Below are 11,726 nucleotides of genomic sequence, written 5' to 3' on the forward strand. Positions count from 1 at the left end.
GAATGGGCAAATAGGCATGATAGTAACATGAATACATTTCTCCAGCTTAATTATCACTACTTTAGAATATAGAAGAACTAAAAAAAATGCTGAAGAAAACATTTCTACTCATACCATCAATGTGATGATGATGATGACGTGTAACAAGGACTAGTAACCTTTTGGGAAGGGAATTGACAAGATCTGCAATGAACATGATAAGGATGCAGCTATTCAATCAAATAGAAGAATGGATAGCTTCTACTAAAAATAGCATTCTGAAATATAAATATCTAAATAAACACTGTATGTTGAATCCTTACAGCTGCGCACACATTATTATCTTAAAAAAACAATTGGCACATTTTGAAAAGGTAAATTTCTCGCAAGATGTTCCATAATTGTTTTGGGCCAAGTGTTATCCTTTTGAAGTCCTTGCTGATTCTACTGTAATAATACAGAAATAGTCAGGCACAAGTGCTTTCCTCATAAAGCCATGGGCAAGTTTGATGCCTTGTACAATTAAGAGTACACATGAAGAAGATGGTGCCAGTAATATAGGTCCAGTGTACAAGGAGCTAAAGCAAATGAATAAGATACGAAGAAGACACTCCTCTGAAAATCTACAGCAGAACACAAGAATAATTGAAACAAACAAGTCCAAGGTGGCAAATGCGTTTAACAAGATGATGAAGCTAAAGGTACTTCACGTAGCTATACATTGATTTTCAACAATAGAATTTGATAAATTTGCTCTTACCTCTGCATGAACCTGAGAGCAGCATCCAGGATCTATTAGTAGAGCATCCCCAGAAGCAACAAAATCAGAACGTTTCAATCCACCAGCAACATTGGTTGCTTGTACCACAAGAAGATTAGTTGTCCAGAAAGGTTGTAATGTCTTGCTCTTCATCGGTACAAGTGCTATTCCAGGAGGGTAGTCCTATTAAACAACACATTTCAGTAAAGGGAAGCGATCTGGCATGAATGCACTCTAGGTATCTCTATAAATGAACTGCAGCAAGCAAAAATGTAGATACCTGGGAGGGCAACGCAGGGGCAGCTGTGCAGTTTGATGACAGCTCCGACTTCAGAAGTCCGATATATGCGTACGGCCTTATGCGATCACTACAGGGCTTCGCATCAGAAAGCAGCACCAATGCACTCTCCTTGGACATCCATTTACACGAATCTTCCAATTGCAAACACAGGATGGTTAAGCAAATTCCTTGGACACGAACACTAAGAAAGTAAGCATTGAACCTTGTAAAGCGTCAAATTTTGACTCCAGTGACCTGACGATGAACACGGTGTTAACGCCAGCATCCGGGCCAAATTTTGCATTCCATCCGGCAAGCCAAAATGATCGAAAATCTAACGAGAAACCATCATTTAGAACAGATAAAATTTGTCAAAATCGCTGCTAACACAGCTACCATCCCCAAAATCACCTCTGGAATCGAAGAGCCACTTCGAAAATTGAAGGCAGCTGCTAAGCAACTCTAGTTTCGACGCGCAAAACTGCAGCAAAGCGCAAAATCCACTCGGATAACGGGTCGGTCACCTGATCGAGCGCGGTGGACACGTCGAGGCCGGCCGGCGACGGATTCCACGACGCGGATGGCCACCTCCGACCGGAGGTCCCCCCACCCCCCCCCCCCCCCGAGGGGCGCGCACGGGAGGTCGTAGAGGTCGCTGTCGACGTAGCGCCAGTACTCCTCCTCTTCCTCGGGTGGGGACGACGAGGAACTCGCCGGTCGAGGGGACCGTGATCGCCGCCGCGAGCCGGTAGGAGGTGGGACCCATCTCCACTTGGCTTATTCTGAGAGGTGGTTACTGGTTAGGACTTGGGACTCCCATGGAGGTTGAGGGCCTGTTTGGTAACTCCAATCGGTAAATTTTGGTCATGTTAAAACTGTATCATGTTAATATTGACTTGGTTAAAATTTTAGTGCGTCAAAATCGGGATGACTGTTTTAGCGTCAAAATCTTAAAATCTTACCTAGTTTTACTATAGTCAAATTTTTAGGATGTTAGCAAATTTTAGTTGTGATTTAAATAAAAGGCAAATTTTCTAAATGTGATCAAAATTTAGCTGGCATCTTGGAGTCGAGAACCAAACAGCTCTGAGTAACGGATGTCTATATGCTTCATCCCCGAGCTGCCTAGCTTCATCCGCGAGCAGGTGTCCCGTTCTGGCTTCCAAGACAGGCGAGGAGAGCGATGGCAGCGACAGGAACCTACGTGCGCGATCTGGAGCTGCCGATGTAGGTTCACATCGACATCGGCATCTGCAATAAGACCAAGCTGTCGGAGCCTGTGTCGGACAGACGGATCATCTCCAGTCTAGACACGTCAGCATCAGCATTCGATGGTAAACACATACACAGGTTGCTTACCATTCGACAAATGAACTTTTATTTCAGGAGAAGAGAAATTCATCTATACACTAGAAACGATGAGGTCTAAGAACTAAAACCGAAAATCTTGTCTCCAGAAACATCGACAAGTGGGCAGCCAACAGAAAGCATAAGCGCTCCAACACAACCCTCAAAGAGTCTAAGGACGTGTTCGGATGGGTGGCTCAGCTCGTGCATGCACCCGTTGATGCAGTTTGCTCACGCAGAAGTTTGTTTGGATGCCTGAGCCAGCGCTTGAGGTCTGCACCCGCTCATGCAGTTGTATGCACCCAGCCAGGCTCAGGGAAACGCTGGAATCGGCCGTTTCCGTCAGGCCTGGCCGGAAAGATGCAAATACACTGTGTATATGAATTTATTTATTTAACTTTCGATTTTATTTAGAAGTCCAAAAATTCTAAATATTTTCGTGAATAAATTAGAGGTCACTAACAACCCATTTTAATTAGTTTGATCTAAAAAGCTCAAGTCAATATTTAATTAAAATTCTCAAAACATCGTAAAAATTCACTAATATTTTTATCCGGTGATATACTAATTTATAAAAATATTTTCAACCTAGGTTATTTGGTAAAAAAGTGAGTTCCTTTGTATTACAACATATACTCGTGCAGACAACCAAACACAATCTCTTCTCAACCAGACTGAACACATGCAGCCAACCCAACAGACCCTACTGCATCTCCCCAGCCTGTCTCAACTCAGCCTGTATGACTCATACAGTCAGACTGAGAGCACGTGGGCAACCAAACATGCCCTAAGTGTTCATCAAGTCACCGCAACTGGAGAATCTTGCTGCTATCTTATTTCTGAAACTACATCAAACAAGAAACAGCGTCTCCAGGTCCCAGGGTGTTTAGTTGGGTGTTGGGTTGCATTCTCAGTCACCAAAAGGCGCGGCCGCATGACTAGCAGCACATCATGCTGAACTTAGATCCCGCTCAATCTCTTCCAGTGATCGCCCCTTGGTCTCGACCACATTTCCAGCTATGTAAAGAACTGCAAGAGCACATACAGACGCAAAACCCAAATACACTGTGCTAATACCAAACTTGTTAACGACACTCAAGAAGTACAGGCCAATTAAGAAGTTGGAAACCTGCAAAGAGAAAAAAAAGGGGGGGGTAATGATCCACTGGTGTAGGTAGGTAAAGCCAATAGCGCAGCAGGTTAATTATCGTCACAATATTGATCATCGTAGCAACTAGAATGGATTAGATAGACGTCAGAAATTTGAATAAATGCAACTGCAAGAATTTTATATGTGTGGACTAATACACAGTGAGGAAAATAGAACGTCCTCAAATAGGGCAGATGGGGAAAAAGCTGAAAGCGTTTACGAGTAATGCCTTCAAACCGAAAGCCTATCTACCAAAGCAGTAAAGATTAACTACAAGAAAGCAACTTAGCATGCCCAAGCATCCATCAATATTCATCCACCGGCATAACTACCTTGTATTTTGCAAGATCGCGTGGAGTAAATTATGTAACAGAACGAGAAAAAGAAAACAAGACATACTGCAATGAAAAAAGCAAAATGCGATTGGTTGGCACAAATATCCGCATATCGTATATTAGTGCATATATGAACAGTGCTGACTCAGACTCACCCAGTGCATGCCTAGAGATAATGCGACAGCCTTGGCCCTTATTCTGGAGGCGAATATTTCAGGAAGTAGTAGTGCTGGAACAGGACCGGCTCCAAGAGCAAATGATAGAACATACCTGAATAAAGTTATATTCCAGTGGTGTTAACAGTTCAAGTTTATACAGACATCCAACAAATACAAACAGCAAAGGCCAGGCTTGAATGATAAACAACTTACAGAACAGTGCCCACAACAGCAAGAGTCCCAGAATAAGGTGCCAAGGCTTTCCAGGTGAAGGACAAAGCTAAGAGTAACATTGAAGCAGCCTGCAAGGGAAAAATGAAGCGAATATGTAAGCAATCCTCCATTTGCTGAGTGAGAGATAAAAACACAGGGTTCATGGTAGACAAGGGTACTACCATTCCAGAAAAGCTTGTTATCAGAAGGCTTTTCCTGCCTTGCTTGTCCATCAGAGAAGATGCAATCATGGTGCCTACAAGTTATATATGCCCCATCAGAAAAGGCTTCCTGAATTAATACTGAAATATTATTAGTAAAAGTGAACTTACCAAAAACATTGGCCGCTCCAACAAGAGCGCTTGCAGCAACATCAGATGCAATGCCTGCACTGCGAAACACCGATGTAGAGTAATATACAACAGCATTTATACCAGCAAGTTGTTGGAACAAAAACAGTGCCGCTCCCACACTCACAACTGCAATATGAAAAATATATCAGGATACATGTAGCATTTTCATCATAATCATCAATTATCATACAGGTACCAACGAGACTATCAAAAGAACAATACATAGACTACACAAGTTATTTATCTTGTTCAGAATCAACTAATGAGTTATGACTTGTGTGCACAGAATTCATGCTAATGTGAACTTCCTCAAAAATATGCTCAGTAACCACGTACAGCAGGAAATGTTCCAAGTTAACCCTGAGAATATTTTTTTGCAACCAGTAAATATGTAAATGTAAAAGCATAAAAACCCATTAACATAATTATTTGCTTGATATATTCATTTTTTTGTTTTCATATACATAAATAAGAATATAAGATAGCAATTGCTATGCATCAAACCACTTTCATCCCACTACAAGTCTTAGGAGTTCTAAGACCCATCACAATTTCTGTTAAGTATTTTCCACCAAGTCAAAAATTTCATTAGATGTTGGATGATGTTAGCAATTGAATGGAATGAAAAGGAAATAATCAGAGAACATTTCATCATGCAATTGTTAGGGAAACAAATGTGCCCATTCTGAGGCTTTCAAAACAAAACTACCTTTCCAATAGCGCTTGCTGAAAAGATCAAACCAGCCAGCATCTGGCTCAGAAGAACTTTGGCCACTAGCTCTCAGATCATACATAACTTCGGTAACCTTTTCTTTTCCATACAGTCTTTTCACAGCTGATTCTGCTTGAGTGAGCTTTCCTTGCTGCAGTTAATGTCAGAAAAGTAAATCTTGAGCAATGTGCCGCCGCAGTACATGCTATGGTCAAAGAATTTGTAAACAGAAACCTGGAATAACCAACGAGGGCTTTCAGGTGAAAAAGCCATTCCTACAGCAAGCAAAATGGATGGAACTACTGCGATTCCAAACATTGTCCTCCACCTGGTTATACAATTACAAATAAGAAAAACATGAATATCATCCATATATCATACCAAATTTGTTGTTATGTGCATATCTAGATCTACTTTATAAAGATGGGTTGAGAAAATATGTTGATTGCTTCCATTGTCCTTCGAATTTCATCATTGCTTTTGAGAATTAAGAGGTAGAATGAAGCAGAAAAACAAATGAATGAGCAAATGGAAAACTCACCAGGCAGGATTTCCTGCCAGAGGCAATCCAGCTAACAAAGCTGCAAGAATTCCGATGCAGATAAAAAGTTGATTAACGGAACCGAGTGTTCCACGAATTTCAGTTGGTGAGATCTGCAAGGTGCAAGAAGTTCATTCGTCGGAAATGTTTGTTAACACAGGCAGTAGCTATTGAACAAAGATAGCAGTAATTGAAACATATCACAACAGCAGTAGTTTTTGAACAAAGCAACAGCCATATTATCACAACCTCAGATATGTAAAGGGGCACAAGAGCAGAAGAGATCCCAATACCAATTCCAGCAAGCAATCGACCAATAATCATTGTGCGGACATCTTGAGCAGTTGCACTGCAAATGTTTGTGTTAGTTTCACATAAGATAACAGTGTACACTTGGGACTATGTAGTTCAAAACACACCTCAAGAATGCACCTAAAGCAAGCGGGACTGCATCCAGGATGAATGTTCTTGTTCGGCCAAATTTATCAGCCAAAGACCCTCCAGTAAAAGAACCTACTGTTGCACCAGCCAGGGATGTGCTAACCACCCATCCTGTGGAACAAACAGATGTCTAATGAAGCATATAGCAAAAAGGTATCTATCTCACAGAACCATGATACTATTATCATTGAGTGATTCTAGTCATCGATTTGCTACTTTAGAAAACACGCAAATTGTATTTCTTTGCAAAGAAAACATATGTGCAGTGCACAGCCAATCCAAGTTTCAGATGTTCCTTTACAAACACCGAGAAAAAGGCCATGCTAAAAGGTACTTACAACTACAATGAGGAAAGAAGGACAAAGTTGAGCAGGTAAAAGTATGTCACACCTTGTAAGACAGCATTTTCAGCAATCCCAAGATCCTTTGCGAGATATTCAAGAGCACCATTGACCACACTGTAGTACATATATATTAATGAGATGGAACCATGCTATTATCTAACAGTGTTTTGTGTTCAAAAGAATGCTGCAGAAAAGATGGAATTGCTTTGCTCTAGCTTTTTATTCGTTTTCATCAACTAAAATTCAGATTATAAGTAAACTATGGTTTATCCAGATGTGATGGAAAAAAGGGTTTATCTAGTAGCAACGACAAAATACATACCCAAGATGGTAACCAAACAAAATAGCCCCCAAGCAAGCAACACCAACATATGGCAGAACATGTCCAGAAGATTTAACTTGAACCTTCTCCAATGGAACGTCCTCAGGATCAACTGTATAAGTTAGTAAAATGAGTTGAGAGAATAGCAGGGAGTGTTAAACGCCATTTGCAGTTCACACTTGCAACAACAAAGGTAGGACGACATGAGCAACAGCTATAAGATCGGAGGTGATATAGAAATCTATACATCCCCTTACATTATGGGTCACACAAGATGCGTGGACATCTAATATTTCGCAGTTTTTTTTCTGCAAGTTTTTCACCAACCTGCTCTGGTTGCTAATACGTGTATAAATTGTGATATGGAATGTTGCATGCGTCTACAGTTCATAAAACTCCACAAAATCCTGATCATTGCCAAGTTAACCCCTTGCCTTTGAAGCTTAGACGGCACTATCACCGGTGAAACATACACTCCGCACAAAGTTTGCCGTGCATAATAGAGGTCAAAAGGGATTCAGCTCTGCATCAACACCCCCACATGACTCAGAGCCTAAGGACCATATCCAGATATCTCAAAACCTGAATCTAACAATAAGCATGTCAGGTCCCCAACCAGCCACCCTCCGAACAATAGCATCAGCTACTAGACAGTGCAAATGCCTCACATTTCCTTCCACCAATCCCCAATGCAATTCACAACAAAATTGCTGCGCTTAAAACATGCATTACCAAATCCATCGAGCTCCCCATCTAATCTCGATCCCCTCACACAGAATCTAACAGCAGCCAGTAGTTACAGTTACAGCACCCCTCTCTCTCAAAACTCACCGGCCCCAGTACCACACCATGACACCAATCCCAACCGCAAAAGCAACAATACGGAATTCCAACACAACTGCTCACGCGCCCATAGCCTGAGACGCACCTGCGGCCGTGGCGCGCACGCGCCCGTAGCGCGGGCGGAAGAGCCCCTCAACTCCGCCGCGCAGGCTCGCCATCTCGACGCCGGTGAGATCCGCCGCCCGCGACCTCAGGCCGGCGCAGAACCCACTGCCGGCCGGCATCCGCACGCTGCCGGGGGCGATCGCCGGCGACCTCCGATCACCGCACGAAACGACGCACCCGCCGCCCTTCACAGCGCACCGCATCATCTTTAGCGGGGCCGCCTGCTCCTGCAATCGCACATCACCCCGCACCACAGAAAATTATACGTATGTAGAAAATTCATTTAAAATGGCAAAAGGCTATCATGGTTTGGCGTTGACAACTGTAGACTGCAACTTCACTGTTAAAAGATTCGGAAAACGGATCTGATAAATCCGGGAGCACGCAGCCATACCTTCGACTAGAAGCTCTGAGTGGCGAGGAAGAAGAGAGGGATGCCGTCGCAAGATCCGATAGTTGCGAGGCAAGCAGCGGATGAGGCCGAATTTGCCGAGGAGGCACGGCTGCCGGGTACGGGTACCCAACGCGGCGCGAGGGGACGAGGATCCATCGCCCGCCGTCGCTGACGTAAGGAACTAAACTTACACGTCAGTCATGAAGTCATCATGACGTTAACATCAGATGATTCGGATCCAACTCAACGAGCCGAGGCTCGAGGAGTTGGCGTGCTGGCATAGCGTGCCGGCAAACGACGTGTGCATCTAGAGCTGTCAAGGAGCCGATCTCGAACGCCCCTCAAATTTGAGCTGGATAGAAATTTAAGCCAAGCTCGATCCAGTCAAAAATACGTTGAGTCTATCATCATTCTTAAGTTTGGCTGGTTAGGTGTTAAGTTGAGTCCGAATTAAGCTTTGAACAAGTTGAGTTTGAGTAGTTTGTGGGTTCTAAGTTTTTTTTATTTTATCTATGGGCTATATATGTATATAGTCATGTTGTTTTGAAGTTGATTGGTTAAATTTTAGGTTGGATTGTGAGATTAAAAAATAATTTTAGTTAAAATGAATAATATTGGTTTGTCTCCATAGAAAGCCGTTAAAATTAACCGAGTTTTTCACAAGATATTCAAGTTTGAACTCGACGGCCTTACAAACTTATGATTAGACTTAAGTTTGGTTTGTTAGAGTCTCGATCCGACCTCGAATCAAGACAGATAGCGTGCCTCGAGCTTCTTCTTTTTTAGCGCTATGTGCATGGGACAAGAAGCGTCGAAATGCATCAACAACACTTGTCAGTGGCCGATGGGTTCACGCTTGGATTGGAGGGAGCGAAACCGACTAGGCCTGACCCATCTCCGTTCTTAGAGCTGGGTTAGGTGATTCAGCTCGGCCTACAAGTGTCCAGAGGCCCAGGTGAGCCAACCTATGAGGATCCAAGCCGAACTGTGTCTTTGCTCAAGCCTGCAGCTCCTTGCAATGTTTCAGGCTTGTAGCAAGACACTAGTCCATCAGTCCGTGCGCTAGCAATTTTAGAGAGCGCGTGGATAGAAGTTAGAGAGACAATTGGTTGTGTGTCCACGATTTAAATAGTACTCCAAATAGACAGAGTGTGAAATGGTAAAGCATTGAAGGTACTGGAATTAGATATGTCGTAACATAATTCCATAGATTGTTTATTCCCACTCAACTCCTAAAACGCATGCTCTCTCTATCTCTCTACGTTATACATTTACTCTTTTTGTTTTCCATCCGGTTATGGTATGTTCCACTTTTGGTTATCGATCGCTCCTCGTGCTTCCCCGTTTTCAACTTTTTTACTCCTTAGATTTTACCTTCACGTGTTTAATTGAAATTGTAACTTTGTTTACACTGAACTCTCGCTGCAACCCTTCTCCCTTGATCTCGAGTATCCGGATTTTAGTCCACCGACTTTATTTTTAGATGTTTGGTACAAACAGGGGCACTCCGCCCTACTCTCCAATGCCCTAACTTTCGATTTTGTCCCCATCGATTACATTCTTAAGGGTTGTGGTTCTTAAAGCCAGGACACCTGACTTGTGGTCCACAGCGTCAATGGGCACCTATTGCCAAGCTTGCGACATTGTGTTCGACTTTCAGCAACGACGTCACATCTTCAAAAACTGCTTATGTTCTATTAGCTAGTTGTTGGAATCATCCTTATTCACATTTTTCTAGAATTTTTAATGTTTAATTAACATGTAATAGATCTTCATATGCTTAATCATCTAGACATGTAGTCTCGCTACTATAGAAAAGATTATCGCCGTCGGTTAAAAACTGCATTACTGTCAGTTTAAAAAACCAGCAGTGAATAATAAGCAGCAGTGATAATTCATAATTTAAATCATAGTCGGTTCCTAAGCTTATTCTGCCTATTTATATACTTATCAATACCGATTCCAGCTACAAACTAGCAGTGATATTCAATCCAAAACAAAAAAATATTTAAGTATTCAAGCATTAATTTAATCGATATTTATATTACTAATCACCATAATATTTGAGTTTATATCACACTAATCCTACTATACACCAAAAGCTAACATCATGCACAAGGCCGCGCGCAAAACCCTAAACATGCGCACGCAAAAACCCTAAACGCACGTGACTAAGCTACCCACAGTGATGATACTCAATCCATGATAAGAAGTTGTCATCACCATTGTCATTATCATTGTCATCGTTGTAGGCGGCAGCATCATAGCCATCGCTGGCCTCCTCCTCCTCCGGATCCTCTTGCTCTTCCTCCTCCTCCGACGATGACGACGAGCTCAACCGGAGCTTCTTCGCCTTCGACTCATCGATGAAGAAATCTTACACCTCATCCTCGGAGGAGGACTATGTCGAGTTACTAGAGTCTGAGGTCATCGGCACTTCGTCCGGTGCCAACGAGGCCTCCTCCTCCTCCCTAATGAGAGCGAGGTTGTGGGAGGCATGGCTGAAAAAGGCGGCGGCAGATCCATCGTGCGGTACGGCGGTGGTCGAGGTGGCGGTGGGTGAGAGCGAGATCGAGCGAGCGAGATGAGTTGATCAAGTATGAGAGCAACAACATTTAAAGTCACTGGGAGAAGCCGAGCAGACGCGCATGAAGACCTACGGATTTTGTATATCACTACCAGTTATTAAAAACACATCTTTTATAAGCTAATATCATTATCGGTTCTTAGCTAAAATCAGTAATGATAATTTGAATATTAATATCGATTCGTGTTACTAACCGGTAGTATTAATCACTATCACTACTGATTCTTGTTAGCTTAGATTTTTATGTACGTCTGAAGCTTTCGAATCGTTAGTGATAACACAGTTATTTTTGAACCGGTAGTAAAGAAGAGGGCGTAGATGATCCTTTTCGTAGTAGTGTAAGACATTATTCTAGACTTTGCTATGTTTAATCGTGGACATTTCAGAATTATTAACTATGCAACATAAAATGGTTGTGTATTACTTCAGAAGATGGCTTTGTTTTATTTCATACTAAAGGTGCATTCAGTCGGTGAGTTTCTTGCCAAGAGTTAGAGTCAGCCTTCAATACGGTCATTGAAATTGGATCCGAGAGCCAGGACTACTCCGGCCGCACGTGGACGTGTCCATGACACCACGATTGGCTTTCCGTTTCTAATTTATCATGCTACGTACTACTAAACCCAATCCACGTGCCTTTTTATTGCATGGCAAGCAATCCTAAGTTCCTAACAGACTTAAGAATCCACATTTCTTTTTTTTTTCCTTTTCTTTATTGCATGGCAACTGTAACAAACTTAGACTCATTCAATTAGATATGGTCGTGATGGGTTCATCTACACCGTTAAAATTTGTCTACATTAGATGCATGGCTAGGTCTTTTCCAAGTCTTGTTAACAAATGTATATCGAATGTTTTTATG

The 11,726-nt window shown here is 42.4% G+C and overlaps 2 protein-coding genes across 3 annotated transcripts; both read right to left on the reverse strand.

Moving 5' to 3' along the window:
• Positions 1-189: 189 nt before the first annotated feature.
• Positions 190-1,550, reverse strand: LOC133899241 (uncharacterized). The gene is made up of 4 exons (XM_062340255.1): positions 1,275-1,550; positions 1,020-1,171; positions 740-922; positions 190-426 (listed from the first exon to the last, which is right to left on the reverse strand). The coding sequence occupies exons 1-4, from the start codon at positions 1,321-1,323 to the stop codon at positions 424-426; spliced, it is 387 nt and encodes a 128-aa protein (XP_062196239.1). The 5' UTR covers positions 1,324-1,550; the 3' UTR covers positions 190-423.
• Positions 1,551-2,928: 1,378 nt separating this feature from the next.
• LOC133899339 (plastidic glucose transporter 4-like) lies at positions 2,929-8,432 on the reverse strand. Of its 2 annotated transcripts, XM_062340360.1 has the most exons (14): positions 8,278-8,432; positions 7,864-8,110; positions 6,936-7,047; positions 6,660-6,727; positions 6,248-6,380; positions 6,078-6,177; positions 5,829-5,941; positions 5,522-5,615; positions 5,285-5,438; positions 4,555-4,701; positions 4,405-4,478; positions 4,223-4,311; positions 4,007-4,121; positions 2,929-3,495 (listed from the first exon to the last, which is right to left on the reverse strand). In XM_062340360.1, the coding sequence occupies exons 2-14, from the start codon at positions 8,087-8,089 to the stop codon at positions 3,316-3,318; spliced, it is 1,605 nt and encodes a 534-aa protein (XP_062196344.1). In that variant the 5' UTR covers positions 8,090-8,110; positions 8,278-8,432; the 3' UTR covers positions 2,929-3,315. The 2 variants fall into 2 exon arrangements, with proteins under 2 accessions (XP_062196344.1, XP_062196406.1); XM_062340422.1 differs by lacking the exon at positions 8,278-8,432 and having other exon boundaries at positions 7,864-8,194.
• Positions 8,433-11,726: the final 3,294 nt, after the last annotated feature.

This window comes from Phragmites australis, chromosome 1 (assembly GCF_958298935.1).
Source record: "Phragmites australis chromosome 1, lpPhrAust1.1, whole genome shotgun sequence".
Classification (NCBI taxonomy): Eukaryota; Viridiplantae; Streptophyta; class Magnoliopsida; order Poales; family Poaceae; genus Phragmites; species Phragmites australis.